Source organism: Eschscholzia californica, unplaced genomic scaffold, assembly GCF_041429995.1.
Source record: "Eschscholzia californica isolate CP2 unplaced genomic scaffold, dmEscCali1.0.p SCAF_5, whole genome shotgun sequence".
NCBI classification, from domain to species: domain Eukaryota; kingdom Viridiplantae; phylum Streptophyta; class Magnoliopsida; order Ranunculales; family Papaveraceae; genus Eschscholzia; species Eschscholzia californica.
Window position 1 is genome coordinate 19139469 of NW_028238472.1, and position 18832 is coordinate 19158300.

At 44.0% G+C, this 18832-nt stretch overlaps 1 protein-coding gene across 1 annotated transcript; it reads left to right on the forward strand.

The window, feature by feature from the left end:
• Positions 1-11133: 11133 nt before the first annotated feature.
• Positions 11134-16725, forward strand: LOC147537661 (uncharacterized). The gene is made up of 2 exons (XM_086642814.1): positions 11134-11481; positions 16573-16725. The coding sequence occupies exons 1-2, from the start codon at positions 11134-11136 to the stop codon at positions 16723-16725; spliced, it is 501 nt and encodes a 166-aa protein (XP_086498940.1).
• Positions 16726-18832: the final 2107 nt, after the last annotated feature.

Sequence of the window (18832 nt, forward strand, 5' to 3'; positions counted from 1 at the left end):
AAGCAGAGCTGGAAGCAGGAAAGCTAGGCTGAATAGCACCCAACATAACGGAATGATCATACATAACGGAGGTTGTCATGCATCAACTCCCTTTTTCACGCTGATCTAACGGAAGTCCAATTTTTGACATCAGCATTTGGCGCTAGAAGAAGGGGATCTCTCCAGCAAAATCATCAATTCGGTAACCCGATTCCTATCTATTAAACTTTTCAGACTAACTACTTCCTTGAGCCCCCCCGGTAGATATGTCAGCAGAAGACTACATGCTCAGCGAAATTCCGGAAACATCCCTCAACCACATGATATTCACAGCGGCCCTCAAACGGCTCAAGGCCGAAAGAAGGCAGCAAGAGGAGAAAACCACACACCTACAAAAGAACCTTAGCGCGGCGGAAACCGCGCTAAGAAAGTCAGTGTCGAAAACACTCAAATCTCTGCTCTGGGAAAATCCCACGGAGACCAACAAACCAGTAGGTCCCCTTATCGCATGCCTGGGATCGTACTCCGGGTCGGGAGACCTGTGGGAATTCCTTGGAAATTACGTCACAATAATGAGTCTCCGCACAACCAATACGGACGATTTGTGCTCAACCTTCGTTACCTTGCTACGAGGACCCGCTCGGGATTAGTACCGGTCACTAACGCCGAAATCTATGAGGTCCTTCGAGGAACTCGCTCAGATCTTCCTTAAAACCTTTGGGAAAGAACAGACCGACAAGCGAGCCGGTGGCTCAAACATGGGGCGTCAGACCAACAATCAGATGTTCCGTCCCAACCAACGAGAGATGACCTTAACCGGGACAATGACCAGGCGCCTAGCAGAGCTGGCACAAGAATTTAACAATGTGTCAGAAATTTTGATAAAGGAGCTCACATGGAAAGAAACGGAGTGGGAGTTCGAAAGCAGGGAAGACGTTAATGTCATAGCTGGCGGACCAACGCGCGAAAGAGACAGGGGTAACAAAAGGCGCCGAAAAAACAGCGAAGTCATGACGATACACAATGAAACGACGCCCCCCGTGGTTTTCACCGATGAGGACCTAAGAGGGGTAATCACACGCCACACGGACCCTCTAGTGATAACAATGTTGGTGGCTAATTGGAGTGTAGGGCGCATCTTAATCGACACCGGCAACCTCACCGAAGTTATAAGCAAAACATGTTTCCAAACACTTCAGGTAAGGGCACACTATACCGAGATCTATGAACATTGCCTAACGGGTTTCGAAAAGGACCGAGTAAAGGCTGGCGGGATGATCACCTTACCCATACTCATTGGAGAAGGGACGACTAGCAGAGTAATGATGCTAAATTTCGTGATCATCGACAAGCTGCATGCGTACAACATCATCTTGGGAAGAAATTTTTTGAGGGAATCATGAGCTATAATATCGATGAATCATTTGATGATAAAATTCCCAATCCCGGGAACAAGCCGCTTGGGCACGGTGAAAGGAGACCAGGCAACAGCCAGAGAGTGTTACGCAGTCTCGGCTCGACACTGTAGGAGAAAGGCAACAGTTCCAGACCCCAAGGGCAAAAAAGAAGTCGCCAATCGCGAACACGCGACAGACATGCAAGAATAAAGCCAAGCAGGTCACCATCTCATCCCCTCTTTGGTTTTTTTATCTCAAATATATTTCTGCGAATAAAGTCGTTGGGCAAGAGAAGTAGCGCTACAAGCTACATATTTTATTAATAAAACAAAATATTATAGCAAAAGCGACGTCACAAAAGGAGGAGTCCTGACTAAACTCACTTTGCTCCGGCAAAACAGGTAGCTCAGGTAGCTAAGGCGACGGACAAGAGTCCCCAAGGAGCAGTCCTAGTCAAACTGAAACTTTACTTGAGTAAAACTGACCCTTCACCAAGGTCCCAAGGAGACGTCCTAGTTAAACTGACCGTGCTCAAGCCGGCGAATTAGGCAACTCTGGTAGCTAAGGCAACGACCAGAAACCTTATGAGGAGAAGTCCTAGTTAAACTCACTTTACTCGAGTGAAACGCGGTCCCCACTGAGGATCTCAAGGAGAAGTCCTAGTTAACCTACAACCCTGGCAAAGGTGACCGGGGGTATAAGGAGAAGTCCTTACGAAACTAGTCATGCTTAGGCAGACAAAACAACCCTGAGAGCGGAAGCAACGACTAGGAAAACGAAAGAAGTCTCGGTGAAACTAGTCGTGCTCAAGCCGACGAAAACAACCCTGGTAGTGACGGCGAGGGGTCAAGGAGAAATCCTAGCTAAACTAGTTGCGCTCAAGCCAACGAAAACAACCCTGGTAGCGAAGACCAGGGGTCAAGGAGAAGTCCTAGCTAAACTAGTTGCGCTCAAGCCCACGAAACCATCCCTAGTAGTGAAAGCCACGACCAGAGGTCCAAGGAGAAGTCCTAGCTAAACTGGTTGAGTTCAAGCCGACGAAAAACAACCCTGGGAGCAGCAACCATGATTAGGGGCAAAGTTCGGACCCGAAAATCATTCTAAGCTATGTAGTTATGCTAATCTGGGTTCTATTTTGCAAAGAGAATCAGTAAGCCTAGGTCATACTAGAATAAATCTAAATTATTATTTTTTCAGGAGCGATCATTCGGAGCATGCGTAATAAGTTTAAGGGAAATGCATTAGTAAGTTAGGGACGGACTAACTACGACAAATACCTTGCTTGTGAGTTTTCGTTTATGCAGCAATAGGACATATAAAGTAAGTCAATCAAGCGAAGATGGAAGCAGAAGTATAAAACCAACCCATTATAGCAATGAAAGGTAGCGAGGTCACGGTTCAAGCAGCAAAGGAAAAGTCAACACTCAACATACGGAAGAAAACAAAAATCAAGAGAAGTTATGGCTCTTCATCAGAAGGAGAAGGATCAGGGTGACTGCCGGAACCAGGCTGGGGGACGAAAAAAGTGGAACCATCGTCAGAATCATCATCCACCAGAACCACAAAGGTAGCAGCTTCCATGTCCCACTCGTCGTCATTGAAAGGAAAGTCCTCCTTCGAGCCTAAGTCGACAAACACAACATTGATGAACATGGCCACCCGATCCTTGTCAATATGGCGCAGAGGAGAAGAATCCTTAGGGGCACGGAAGCGACGAGTCGCCTCCCAGGCAACCTGAAAACCCAACTTGAGCTATTTCTTCTTAATAGCCGAAAATTCATCCCCACATTGGAAAGTAGATATCACCTTCTTTTGATTCGACTCAGCGAGTTCAAAAATGTTTCGGCGTGCGACTTGAAGAGAAGCTTTGTCTTTCACTCTTTGAAGAACCAAAGCGGTCTCCTTCTCCGTGGGAGCCTCGAGTTGCTTTTCCGGAACGGAAACACGGGCATCGGACTGAGAGGACTGGAGTGCAGCACTGGATCGAGATTGCTCCACCTCCAGCTTCCACGAGTCCCGCTCGGCGGAGACTATTTTCAAATCATTGGTCAAGATCTCAGCCTCGGCTTGTAAGATAAAGCTTCTCGTACGACTTTCGGGAGCTGAGCCTCCAAACCTTCGATCGTAGACAAATAGGACGCAACGTCATGGCTAGCCTGGGAATGCTGAAGAAGAAAGATAGAAACACACCAGCAAAAGGAAGAAGAAAGGAAACCGGAAAACGGAAGATGCAGGTCGGAATACCTCGTTTTGAAAATGACGGTAAAAACCATCGATCAAAGAAGTCACGTAGCGAGGAAGGCCTTTAGGCCAGTTAGCCATTGATGATGCATAAAATGTCCAGACGTTGACTAACGTCTGAAGAGTCAAAGATCAGACCCGAAGCCTCTTGGAACGACTCGGCTTAAGGCAGCAGAACAGCTAAAACCCCTGATGGTCCACCACGCATTCCACTAACTGGGAGGTCGGCCAGAAGAAACCAGCTCTGCAAAAAACGCCCTCGGCATGGATAGATCAGCCCTGGGATCTCTAAAGGAATAAGGGGGTCTCCACAGGTTCGGCCCATATCTTACGCCCAAAACTGGGGAGATATCAACTCTGCGCGACCTAATGACTTAATCCCGGACTTTCCAGAAAGATCTCAGTCGGTTACACATCTTGAAGTGTTTAAGCCCGATTGGACTCCACGTATCTAAAGGTGGAAAGTTCTCCTTTAGAGTCTATCACTCCGGCAAGATATATACAAAGTATCCTTGAACTTAGGAACTTTCCCTTATCAAAGATCTGGGATAGAGTCGAAGAGAAACCCTAGATACGCAAAAGAGGTAACTTCTATTACGGTTTGACGGCCACCGCCTCACCACCGCCACTAATCACAGTCGGCCTACCTTTGCCTATAAAAGGCCCCCCACATCGTCCTTCAAAGGACAGGATCTCGGGAGGAAAAATACACTCTCTCTCCCAAAAATACAATCTCTTCATACCAAGAAGGATCACCCCCAAAACAGAGTTTTCATAACTCGCCCCCAAAAGGATCAATCAATATACATTCTTTTACAGCAAAGAGCACCCTGACTGTCTTGAGGGTCAGAGTGGTTTTCGAACCCTTTGCAGGTTTTCCCCCCTCGGGAACAGACGAACAGGAGCAAGGATCTAGGTGTTGGAGCAAGGAGTCAGGAGCGGGAGCAAGGAGCGAGGAGCAGCAAGAAGCAGAGTAGCAGAGCTGAACAGATGAATCTCTCCTCTCATAACAGAATATACCATCGTAACGGAGGCTGTCATGCATCAACTCCCTTTTCCATTCTAATTTAACTGGGAGCTAATTTTCGACATCAACATTTGGCGCTAGAAGGAGGGGATCTCTTTAGCAAATCACCAGATTCGGTAACCCGAACCTTACTCAATACTTTTTTCGAACTAACTACTCTCTATAAAGATCTACCAGGAAAACATAATGTCCGGACTGGAAGAGGCCACCAATCCAGCGGCGGAGCCACCTCCTCCTGAAAGACAAATACTCGGAACCGAGGCGCCGACAGATGAAAAATCCAAGAAGAAGAGGAAAGAATAGCAGATCTAACCACACCTGTACAAATCGGAGAAAAGTCCAGTGAAGTGACCTATGTCGGGAGTACGTTGGATGACGACGAGAAGGCGGAACTAACCAGTTTCTTGAGAGAATACCGCCATGTCTTTGCGTTCGGGACAAATGAGGTGCCCGGGATTGACCCATGGATTATCACTCATAAATTAAACATCAGAGAAGGAAGCAAGCCGATGAAGCAAAAGAAAAGGAATTTTTCAACAGACAAACAAGCTGAAATAGCCGAGCAAGTCGAGAAACTCCTAGCGTCGGGAGTGATAAGGGAAGCCCGATACCCGGAATGGCTGGCCAACGTGGTCTTGGTCAAGAAGAAGAATGGAACGTGGAGAATGTGCATAGATTTCACCGACCTAAACAAGGCTTGCCCAAAGGACAGTTTCCCAGTGCCATCCATAGATCAGTTGGTAGACTCCACAACTGGCCACGAACTACTAAGCTTCAAGGATGCCTTCGCGGGATACCACCAGATCGCCATGCACTGGGCTGACTAAGAGAATACCGCATTCTTAACAGATCGAGGGTTATACTGTTACCAGCAAATGCCTTTCGGTCTCAAGAATGTCGGGGCAACATATCGACGTCTGGTTAACGGGATATTCGGAGATCAGCTCGGGAAAACAGTCGAATGTTACGTGGATGACATGATCGTGAAAAGCAAAGCTCGCCGAGACCTGATCACCAATATTAAGATTGCATTCGACATACTCCGAGCCTACAATATGAAACTGAACCCTGAAAAATGCGCGTTTGGCGTAACTTCGGGAAAGTTCCTAGGATTCATGGTTAGCCATAGAGGGATAGAAGCCAACCCTGCCAAGATCACAACCCTACAAGATATGCCCAGCCCGCAGAGTCGGAAAGACGTTCAACGACTAACTGGGAGGTTAACATCACTCTCTAGATTCTTCAGCAAGATGGGGGACAAGGCCCTACCTTTCTTCAAAATCTCCGAAAAGTACCCCACTTCACTTGGACCGGGGAAGCGGAGAAGGCGTTTCAGGAGTTGAAAGCGCATCTCATAAAATTGCCACTGCTGATCAGTTCGAGCCTCGGGGACGATCTCATTGTTTATCTTGCAACTTTCGGAGAAGCCGTCTCAGCAGCAGTAATCAAAACAATAGAAGGAGTCATGCACCCCGTATACTTTGTGAGCAAAGTATTAGGTGGGGCAAAAATGAATTACCCAACCATAGAGAAATTGGCTTACGCGCTCATTCTGACTGCTAGGAACACTACAAAAAAAACGTCTAATAGGGACAAACGTTTTCACGTCTGTCCCTACTAAATCAATAATAGGGACAAATTTATGCTATTTGTCCCTGATAGAATAACAATTGGGACCAACAAATCATAAAGACAATCTTTCCTAAGCAGTTTAAAAAAAATTGGGGAAATTTTCGACCGAAAAATTTTAGGCGCAAAACTTTTCCCTTCTTCCTTCCATTTTTTTCCTAGAGCAGTTCTTCCCTCCTCTTCACCAAGATTTTCTTCTCTCCACGATTTTCCTCTCTCATCTTCAGCACGATTGATCTTCTAGTTTTAGGGTTAGTCGTTCTGAAGTTTCTACTTAGGGTTTCTTCTAGGATTTTGTGAAGCAAGTTGATCGAGAGTTTATCTTCTAGGGTTTCTGTTGCGAGCCTCTCTCTCATGTGCATTGGTTTTGCCCTCTGCAATTTGGTCGTCTTCTTTTCTAGGTATTTTTTTTGCGGCATCACAATTTGGTTACATCTCTTGCATCACCAGGTTTTTTATTATTCTCCTCCTTTTTTTCTTGTTTTTCAAATTAATCAGTTAAGAACTTATAACTTGAAATCCTAATTCGATTTTGCAACAAAGCTTTTCAGTTTCAGAGTTTATATAACTCTGATAGTTACCAGGTTTGTGGTTCTTCTTCTTCTTCTTGAAATTAAGGATTTAAGAGATTATGACATAAAATCCTAATTCGATTTGGCTGCAATTTTCAGATTGAGAGTTTATATAATGTTGATTGTTAAAGGACCAGGATGTTGGAGCAAAACCACAACCAGGTATGTCGTTCTTCTTCAAATTAATAGTTTATGGCATTAATCCATTGAGGTCTATTGTTGTTAAGAATTACTTGATTGTTTTGTGGATTCAAATTTTTTTTTTTTTGAAGTGGTCAGCGAAAGTGGATTCAACATTTCATTTGTCCTTCTGGCTGACGTGCTCGCACGTTCTGTTTCCGTTTCATTTGGATATTCTGCTGTGTAATTTCTAGACATTCATATCAAGACTTCTCTTAAATCTTTAACTATTATTTCTAGACCTCTCTTAAAGCTTGAACTATGAACTATTATTTCATAAAAATCACTAAATCCTCTCTGACTCTTTCTCATCATCAGTAATCAATCTTCTCGTTTCAGACTTGTGTGTTCTTAATTCTTGAAGTAGGGACGACGGTGACGGCATTTCCTCCTACACATTCATCTCAATCCATTAAGGCATCAAGTAATTTCATATTTCTTTGCTATTATCCTTGTAATCTTCCGCCTTTAGTTTGTTTATGGAGTTCTTAATTTACTAATGACAGGATAAGTCTATAAGGCAATGGTTCCAATGTTTTTGTATGATCCTACATTTATCAGTTGTAAGGTATTTTTTGGCATGTTGAAATGCTCTAGTTAAAAGATGGAAGTTCCCTTATCTGATTCGTACACAATCTTGAAAAGAATTTTAGTCAATTATAGTATTGTACCATGGGAGGTGGCAGGATTTGTTGTTCAGTACTCAATGAACTCACTTCTCTAGTGCTTTTTTTGTTGTGGTTAGATATTTCCAGAAACAACTTATGTAATCTTTTTGACGATGTACGTCTCTGATGTTTTGATTTTCTGGACTAGTTGAATTTTTTTGATAAACGAGAACATTGTTAGGCCAGACACACAAAATCCCAAATACCCAAGCATGTTAAATCAAGGAATTCTGAGAGGTTGATTTATTTTCTTATGTTTCATATTATCTATTACAGTATCTATAATCATATTGAGTACATATTTTGCTCTTGTATGTATTATTCAAGTGAAAGTAGTCAACAAAGAGATAGGTCACATCTTGTTGAAGAATTTCATTTCAAATGGAAAGGATTCAAAATTATTTTCTATCTCGATTTGGATTTGTAGTTTTCCCATCATGAACTTTGAAATATCTACGACATTAAAAAGCCCTACTTTTTGTTGAATGAATTTTGTTTGTAATTGCAGGTCAAAATAACAACAGATAAAGGGATTAGTACTCCATAAAGATGACGAAGATACACAGTCCCTTACCTGGTTAGTCTTCTTTTTCTGCCATTTGTTTGTTATTGTTTACAGCATTCTGTACATATATTTATTATCAAGGCTAAGATAATCTGTTTTATCATCAGAAGCACTACTCCTAGTGGACACAGGTTAGCGCTTCTCTATTTACCTTTAGATTGGGTGAACGCGCTGAGAAAAGAAGAGAGGCGATACCATCTTAATGTATTTATTGACAATTTCCTCTGTTTCTTTTTATCATTATTTAGTTGTTTTAGATTAAAATTTGTAGATTTAACTTCTGTGTCTTTGACTAGTTCTATTCGAAGATAGAAGAGAGAATTCATGCCAAGGAAGTGGGGAATAAAATAATTTGCTGGCGAAGTCGAAGGTTGAAAACAAAACTAGTTCAATTTCAAATGTCTTATAATTTCAACCTATGTGGTTGAAATGTGATGACAATTTTAACCTATACATGTTTACTCGGTTAATTTTCAGAAGAGTCAGGAGGCAGTGATCAATCAACTAAGAAGGAGCTTGACATTCAAAGCAGCATATGCCTAGTTTCTACAAAGAACCTCATCCTCCAAAGACTGAATGAAAAAGGTATTTTCCACGTCTTCTTTCTATACAATGACTTTCTGTAGCTTGTGGCATGGTATCGAATATAGGTCCAACCCAAGTAACTATGAACTATTAAAATAACATTAGAAACTTTACGTCAAAATAACTAAACTAAGAGAATAAGAGAAAGTTTTAATGAAGTGTATTAGCATTTGAAGGCAACGATAACAATATCTTTCGTCCTCAATTTTTTTTTGTCTTCTATTTTCAATCTGCTTTAGTTGATGACTTGAATCAGTGCAACCACATCCAATTATAATTTTATGTTTTCAGGAAAATTGCAAAAGATTTAACGTACTGTCATTATGTTTGTAATTACCTCTAATACCAACATATGGAAATTTATCATTCACTCACTTCTAGAGAGCTTATTTAGTTATAGGGGTGGAACCCAGAATTTATATATAGCTATAAAGAGGGGATGGTTTATATTAGTTATTCTGGTTGATTAATTGATCAGGCTAATTAGTTCGACTATAACATATTTGAATCTTCGTAAATATGACTCAGCTAACCAGGCACATGGATCTACTGTTTAGTCTGATGTAGGCACATGGTAGTTGATATGCAACCCCTCTGATTCTTAGGATTAGGATTCCTAGATTTTTAGGATTCTAAGAGCTGCAGTTGCAGCTGCTGCTACGGCGCAGCAGCCCAAGCCTCTTTCGGTGCGTCTTTTTGTCCTTCTGCCTTCGCTGGTTATTTCTTTTCTTGTGTAAAAATTTCAGCTCATTTAAGTTTGGTTTCAATTTTTATATGAAGTTAGAGGTATAAGTTCATATGCCTTGCTATTTGCATTATATTCTTTTTTCAATTTTTTATTATCAGATGCATATTGATGCTTGAGGTTTTGGAGATTGACTACAATGTTACTGTCGTGGAGAGTTTCAATCATGTAGCAGTGGTGTTCAACGAGACCGATAGATATGCAAATGATAGTGTATGCTAGTTTCTTGTTGGTAACAAATATGATTTCGTATGTCAGACCGGTTTGGTAACATACATCTTGGATGGTTGTTTGTTAATATTTGTTAAATACTCTAGTTAGTTAAGGTTTTGGTTGACAATAGCTACACACAAAATACATTATCTTTTGAATGAACAATATATTTTGATGTGCTTGAACTCGTTTTAAGTGGAAGCGTCAAATTTATTTGATTATGAACAATTTATGTGTATAAATATCCATCTCAAAGGAAATACCTGCAACATTTGGGTAGCTCTTAGCTTTCCAAATGTAAGGTAAAAAAATTCCCACCAAATTTGTAAGGACGACTATTAACTGTCCCAAAAAAACAAGCAAGGAAAGTTCCCGCCAGCCGAATACAAATGGGGCGACTATTAACTGTCCCAAAAACAAGCAAGAGAAGTTCCCGCCAAACGTTTAGGGATAGATATTAATTGTCCCGAATACAAATAAGAGAAATTCTGGTCAAAATTTTAGGGGCAGTTACTCTCTGTCCCTAATAACCGTAGCTACAGGGATAGATACATGTCGTCCCCAAAGCAATTAGTGGGGACAGATCCCATCCGTCGCTACAACCGTCCAAAATTTTATTTGGCACGCCACTTTCTGGGACAGAGAAAAACTGTCCCCAATACTCTATTGGGGACGGGTTTTGTGTTTTTGGGACGGTTTTCGGCCGTCCCTAATGACCATATTTTTTGTAGTGGAAGTTACACCCATACTTCCAAGCTCACACAATAGTGGTTCAGACAGACCAACCGCTCAGGAATATACTCCAAAAAATGGATCTCTCAGGGCGATTGAAGAAATAGGCAGTGGAGCTGAGTGAATTCGACATCAAGTACGAGCCCCGAACCGCTATAAAAGGGCAAACATTGACGGATTTCGTGACGGAATGCTCGATCGCAGGGACGGTGCTAATCAGTCCTGAAGAGGAAAAGACCTTCCAGACTACCTCATTCAAATTCGCGTAACGAACAACAAGGCCGGATACGAAGCTTTACTGGCGGGACTCAAATTAGCTCTGAAGGCCAGAGCTGCAAGTGTCTAGGTTTTCAGCGACTCTCAACTGATAGTTAACCACGTCAACGGTGACTATGAGGCGAAAGGAATAGATATGATTAAATATTTAAAGAAGGTAAAAGAACTGGTCGGGTTTCTTCCAGAAGTTCACCATCACCAGAATACCCTGGGAGAAGAATACTTTGGCTGCGTGCCGTCGAAGATGATCAACGGGCAAACCACAATTCCCGAGTAATCTTTCACACCCTGGAAGAAAGAATCATCGACAAAGCAAAGGAAATTATGGCGATCAGAATAAACCAGGGGGATACCTGGATGAGACCATACGTTGAGTATCTGTCAGCACAGAAATTACCTGAAGACGCCAGGGAAGCTAGAAGGGTATGTAGAAACGCCGCGAGGTATACCTTGCTAGGAGGAATGCTATATTGGAAATCTTTGATTCACCCTTTACGACGTTGCTTGGCGAAGGACGAACAAGAATACGTGATAAAGGAGATGCACGGAGGAGCAGCTAGAAATCACGCCGGACCAAGAACTCTGAAGAGACTGCTTACTCTGGCTGGGTATTATTGGCCAGGGATGTTAGAAGATTGCATACGCCACACCAGGCATTGCACGCCGTGTCAGGTATAGGCTAACGATTATCGTTTACATCCCACCGGGCTGACGCCCATCGTTAGTCCATGCCCCTTCGCACAATGGCGAATCGACTTGGTAGGGCCGTTCCCGGCCGGCACAGGAGGAAAGAAGATGTTGCTGGTCATGGTAGATTATTTCACCAAGTGGGCGGAAGCAGTAGCACTGACTCGAACTCGCACGAAGGAGATCGTCAATATATTATGGACGAACATAATATCCAGATTCGGAGTCCCGAGGATCTTAGTCATGGACAACTGGCCGCAATTCAACAGTGATGCTATGAAGGAGTTCCTCACGGAGTATGGGATCAAGCCGACTTACGTAAGCCCAGCACACCCCGCCGGAAACGGACAAGTAGAGGTAACCAACAAAACTCTGGTTGAGTACATTAAAACTAAGTGATATAGAAACAAAAACTGGGTAGACGAACTCCCCAACGTGCTGTGGACCTACCGCGTCACACCACGAAGAGCTACGGGGAAGAGGCCTTTTCGAATGGTGTACGGCATGGACGTCGTGCTAAGCGAAAGCCACGACCAGGGACAGGATAGCCTCTGTAGCTACGACAACAACTGAGGGCCCCAAGGAGCAGTCCTCGTTAAACTGAACTTTGCTCGAGTAAAAACCGACCCCTCACCAAGGTCCCAAGGAGAAGTCCCAGTTACACTGATCGGCTCAAGCCGGCAATGGAGGTAGCTCTGACAGCTATGGCTACAACCCGAGGCCTCACAAGGAGGAGTCGTAGCTAAACTCAATTTTTTACTCGAGTGAAACGCGGTCCCTGGGATCCCCAAGGAGAAGTCCTAGATAAAACTACCGCACCGATGATGGTGACCGGGGGTATAAGGAGAAGTCTTTGCGAAACTATTCATGCTTAAAATGAGGAAGACAACCCTGGTAGCTAAGGCCACGACCAGGGGCATGGGAGGAGTCCCGGTGAAAACTAGTCGAGGTCAAGCCAACGAAAACAGCCCTGCTAGCGAAAGCCACGACCTGGGACAGGACAGCCTCAGTAGCTATGGCAACGACCGAGGCCCTAAGGAGAAGTCCTAGCGAAACTAGTCAAGCTCAAGCTGACGAAGTGATGCACCCGAAAAGGTTGCACACCCAAGCGGAGGTATCAAGTAGTAACCGGTAAAATAGGAGTCGATCCAAGGATAAGTTGGTAGTTTGGATAACGAAGGGTCCTATCCCCCGGTCTATGTATCAAATGCTAACTTAGACTAAATAGGAAAAGAAACAAAATAACATGGGGGTTTTGATGATTGATTTAGAAACAAATGAATACAGCAAATAAACTAACTAATAATCAAAAGTAAACGAGCGAGAGAGATTCGAGAGAAGAGTCGAAGGAACAAGAGTCGGGAGACGGTAAGACTCGATTCGGGCAACAAATAAGCGAGAGAGGTGTCGAAGTCCGGGAATCCATAATGATAAACCTACGACTATGTATAGTCCGATTTGATGTGTCGAGGTACAATCGATATTCGACTCCTAAAGTAGATGTCTCTAAGTACTATGTATATCCGGAGATCATACTTAGTCAAACAAACTTCTAAATCGGTTAATCCCGAGTCGTCGAAAGTGTCGTCTAGTCGCCTAACTATGTGAAGTGCATGACAAGACACATGAAATTATGACTTAGACTACGATTGATATCGAATACTTCGTTTCGTCTATTAACTATGCGAAGTGCTTGACAAGACACATGAAAATACGATCGAAACGATAATCGAAATAAATGAACATCAATTTGTAATCAAAACATCAAATCATATTAAACATAATCACGAATTCATCACATTTCATCTCATATAATCGACACACTAAAGTTAGCTAACATGGTGATTGAATAAGAAATGGAAAGAAAATGATGAGAGAATCCCCCTTTTTCGATGTGGTTCGAGGCTAAGATCGTCGGAAAATATGAGTCTTTAAGGTTCAGTCGATCTCCCCTTAGCAAATTCTGGGTTCCCCATAGCGACCACCATCATCTTCTCCATTTATCACAAACCTCCATTAAAGCTAAACCTAGCTTTCTCTCTCTAGAAACTTCTTGTCCAAAATCAAATCAAACTACATAGGAAGCAAGCCAAAGACATGAGAAGTGAAAGCCCCATGGTTTCGGATCAAGAAGGTTGCCGGAACACCATGAAAATTCCAGCCAAAGAGTTGATGAAATTCGGCCGAAATCATGGAGTTCCCGGCCAAAATAGCTAGATCCGGGCCAAAGGGAAGCTTTCCCGAGCCGTACGCTGCTATTTCGAGCAAGTGGAGGCCGTCCGAGCTGCAGGCCGTGTCCCGAGCTTGCATCCCTTGCTGCTGGTCGCGTCCATGAAAGTGGCATCCCGAGCTGGTGAGCAACTGGAGCAGCTGCTGTGTGTTTGCTCCCGTTCCGGCCTGCTGCTCCAGCCCGAGCATGCTGCTGCCGGCTTCCCGAGCAGCTGCTGCTCTTGCTGTTTCCCGAGCAGCCCGAGCTGCTCCATGTAGCCCGAGCTACTGCCGGCCAAGCTTGGTCGGCCTTGCTTGGCCGACACTCCTCCTTCTCCTTCTCTCTTTCTCTTCAACACCAAACTCTAGAAACCTTCTTTGATCAAGAACACAAAACCCTAGCCTCTAGATACTTTCTCTCTCGAACTTCTTGTGTAGCTTGGTGAAGAAGATGAATAGTGTCTTGACCCTCTCTTTTTACTCAAACCCTAGACTTAGTCAAGACTTGACTTTGACTCAAACTTGAGTCCATCAAGAGGGTGCCTCCAAAATCTCTTCCTTCTTTCATCTTTTTTTGGGCTTGGGTTTTGATCCTTCATATCTAGGCTCTTGGGGTTTTAGACTTGGGCTTTAATCTTCACTTGGAAATCAAGGGGGGTGCCTTCATAGAATCTTTGTTTTAAAACCGAACCTCGACTTCTTTCTTCCACAACTTCCCCATCCGAACTCGGAATTGACTTCCGTTTTCATCGTTAGATTCGTCTTTGACTCCTCTTGTCATATGATTTGCTTGAAATCTTTTTCTCTCGTTTTCGGCATATGAAATGATAGTGACAATTCGTTCCCTTTATTCCGGTTTACACGCTTAACCCCAAAATAAGTACCTAACATGAAAAACACATAAAATATTATTGATAACACTCGAAATTGACTAATTAGTCTAAGTTAGGCTCTCCAAATGTCACATTTTCGTGTCACATCACGAAGCCAGCGAAAGCCACGACCAGAGGTTTAAGGAGAAGTCTTAGCGAAACTAGTCAAGCTCAAGCTGACGAAACCAGCTCTGGTAGCGAAAGCCACGACCAGAGGCCTAAGGAGAAGTCCTAGCGAAACTAGTCAAGCTAAAGCTGACGAAACTAGTCAAGCTAAAGCTGACGAAACTAGTCAAGCTAAAGCTGACGAAACCAGCTCTGGTAGCGAAAGCCACGACCAGAGGTATGAGGAGAAGTCCTAGCGAAACCGAGCTCAAGATGGCAATATCAGCTCTGGTAGCGAAAGGCACGACCAGAGGTCTAAGGAGGAGTCCTGATGAAACTAGTTATGCAAAGACAGCTCTGGTAGAGACAACCAGAGGCAGAGCTAAAAACTCTAACACTATTCCAAATTTTTTTCAGCAGGCTAATTCGGGTTCTATTTTGCAGAGGGAAATAGTAAGCTTAGGGCATACTAGACTAGGTTTGAAATTGTTTCTCTTGCAGGTGCGATCATTCGGAGTATGTGTAGTAAGCCTAGAAACATGCATTAGTAAGTTAGGTTTGGTGCTAACATCGATTTTGCAGAACCCAAAAGAAGGTATCAATGCCAGACTTCAACAAAGTAATCTAGAACAAGAAAATAGGGTTTTTATTCAAGGCTATACAGAAGAAATTACAATAAAATCAGCAGAGATTAGGTAGTAATCGAGGCAGGGAAACTGATGATGCATAAAATGTCCAGACGTTGACTAACGTCTAAACAGTCAAAGATCAGACCAGAAGTCTCTCGGAACAGCTCGGCTTAAGGCAGCAGGACAGCAAAAACCCTGATGGTCCACCACACATTCCCACAACCGGGAGGTCGGCCAGAAGAAACCAGCTCTGCATAAAACGCCCTCGGCATGGACAAATTAGCCCTGTGATCTCTAAAGAAATAAGGGGGGCCTCCACAGGTTCGGCCCATATCTTACGCCCAGAAATGGGAAAATATCAGCTCTGCGCAACCTAATGACTTAATCCCGGATTTTCCAGAAAGATATCAGTCGGTTATACGTCTTGAAGTGTTTAAGCCCGGTTGGACTCCACGTATCTAAAGGAGGAAACTTCTCTTTTAGAGTCTATCACTCCAGGAAGATATAAACAAAGTATCCTTGAACTTAGGAACTTTCACAGATCAAAGATCCGGGATAGACTCGAAGAGAAACCCTAGATACGCAAAAGAGGTAACTTCTATTACGGTTTGACGGCCACCGCCTCATCACCGCCACTAAGGACAGTCGGCTTACCTTCGCCTATAAAAGACCCCCCACATCATCCTTCAAACGACACGACCTCTGGAGAAGAAACACACCATCTCTCCTAAAAATAAGATCCCTTCACACCAGAAGGATCACCCCTCCAAACAGAGTTCACATAACTTGCCCTCCAAAAGGATCAATAAATATTCATTCTTTTACTGCAAAGAGCACCCTGACTATCTTGAGCGTCAAAGCGGTTTTCGAACCCTTTGCAGGTTTTCCCCCCTCGGGAACAGACGAACATGAGCAAGCAATCAGGAGCTGGAGCAAGGAGTCAAGAGCTGGAGCAAGAAGTAAGGAGCAGAGAAGCAGAGCAGAGAAGCGGAGCAGAGTAGAGAAGCAGAACAGAGGAGCGGAGCAGAGGAGAGAAGCAGAGGTAAACAGAGGAATATCCCCTCTCTAAACAGAATATACCATCATAACGGAGGCTGTCATGCATCAACTCATTTTTTCATGCTGATTTAATCGGGTGCCAATTTTCGACATCAGCATTTGGCACTAGAAGGAGGGGGATCTCTCCAGGAAATTACCGCATTCGGTAACTCGAATCCTACTCAATACTTTTTCAGAACTAACTACTTCCCTGAGCTCTTCAGGCAAACATGTTTTCGGATGAGCACACTCCACGTGGGACATCCCATAGATCCCGAAGCGCAGATGAGCTCGCGGTTGAACCTGAACAACTCAATACTATACCTCCGAAGGGACGAGGACGCAAAACGATTGGAGGAAAGCCTCCGCAAGGCTGAGATAGCCAGGAGGGCCGCAACACCTAATGAAAGGAAAGAAGTGCTCAAGACGTTCGCGAGAAGGCTTTTCTCTGCCGGGAAATACTGGAATCCGAGAAACCGGCAAATTTCAAGTGCCCTACACTGGAACACTATCACGGCGTGGAAGACCCGGGAGTATTTATCAACAACTATGTTGCGAGGATGAATTTATGTACGACCAATCAAAATATATGGTGTGTGGTATTCGCCACCATCGTAAAAGGGCCAGCTTAGGCATGGTATCAAGCGCTAGCCCCGGGGTCAATAAAGTCTTTTGACCAGCTTGCCCAAGCTTTCTGCGAAGCTTTCCGAGGAAGCACCAGTATCAAGAGAGGGACCGAAGAGCTGTTCAACGTGGTACAAGGAAAAAGTGAAACGCTAGCGAGCTACTGGCAGAGATTTCGCAACCTTATGGTTCAGGTTTCCGACCTGGAATCAAACGTCGCTTTTGTCGCCTTGCAGAGAGGTCTCAGACAGGATGACGTAATCAAAGATATCTCGGGGAGAAAGCCGGGTAGCCTCGCAGATCTGATAGAAATGTTACAATAGTTCATCAGAGCAGAGAAAAACTATTCGCGGATGAATGAGGTGGCTAATATTCCTTACGAAAGTGAACGCCCCGAAAAAGAGAAAGGGAAAAAGTCAGGCTACCCAGGGAACGAAAGCGAGGCAGGAGGCCCAAGTCTGACTTCGCAACGTACACCCCCTAATGAAAGGAAGGGAGGAAATCTTGCAGGTACTGATAGCGAAAGGAAAGGTTGAACTGCCCAAACCCAATGACGACCGAGCAGAGTTCCGATCCAAAGATATGACTGCGTGGTGTGCCTTTCACAAAGGCTATGGCCACATGACCGACGACTGTCGGCACCTCAAGAATCTGATTGAGGAGATGGTAAGAAAAGGAGAACTGGATAAATACATCCATAAAGAACAACGACCCTACGAATACCGAAACAAAAAGCCAAGAAACAGGGCAGGAATCGGATCGGTATCTGAAATTAACGGGCAAGGCCCCATTTTTAGAAAACAAACAAAGCCCCAGAGGGGCCCACCGGAGTAATGGGAAATACCAATACCATACCAGCAGGACCTACCCTCGGAGGAGCAACTAGAGGCGAGCGACGCAGATACGCCAACGAAGCAAAAAACCAGTCGGCCATCTTAATCAAGCCTGCTGTGGAAACTCCACCCATTGTCTTTACTGACGACGATCTGGTCGGGGTAATAACTCCACACGCAGATCCGCTGGTAATAACAGTTCTAGTTGCTAATTTGAGGATAGGACGCATTCTAGTCGATACAGGGAGCTCCATTGAGGTCATGAGTCGAACGTGCTTCCAGAAACTCGGGGTAAGCGAACGCCATCTCAAATCTTATAAATCTTGTTTGACAGGATTTAGAGACAATCAGGTCGAAACAGACGGAATAGCAACCCTGCTAGTGCTGATCGGTGAAGGAGAATTAGGAAAGCCAATAATGCTAAAGTTCGCAATCGTCGATAGATGTACGCCTATAACATCATACTGGGCAGAAACTTCCGGAGGGTGTCAGGAGCGATAGTTTCCATGAACCACCTTATGATGAAGTTCCCAATTCCAGGAAAGAATCTCATCGAAACGGTCAGGGGAGACCAGAAAATAGTCCGAGAATGTTATCTCGTCTCCGCCCAGGGCTGCGAGCAAGAAGAAGTGAATCCAATCATCGTTGGAGGAGACAAAGTGTTCTATGGTGACCGGCGGCAGATATGAAAAGCTGAAAAACGAAGGTCATCACTACCCCTACTATCTTTCCTTCTTGAATAAAGCCATTAGGCAAAAGAAGTAGCGTTACTAGCTATACATATCTTACCTTATAAAATAAAAATGTTTTTTAGCACAAAACACCATAAAAAGAGGAGTCCTAGTTAAACTCATCTCGCTCTGAATTGAGCATGTAGCCTTGACAGCGAAAGCCACGACCAGGGGACCTAAAGGCAGCCTTGGTAGGTGAAAGCAACCAAGGGCCCTAATTTAAACAGCCTTGCTAAGCGAAAACCACGATCAGGGACAGGGTAGCCTCCGTAGCTACGGCGACAACCGAGGGCCCT

Excerpts from the sequence above, each read along its gene's own strand:
- LOC147537661 (XM_086642814.1), top strand. The coding sequence starts at position 11,134 with ATGGCGATCAGAATAAACCAGGGGGATACCTGGATGAGACCATACGTT. Across the intron at positions 11,482-16,572 it reads GGCATTGCACGCCGTGTCAG|GCAAACATGTTTTCGGATGA; the intron begins GTATAGGCTAAC and ends TGAGCTCTTCAG.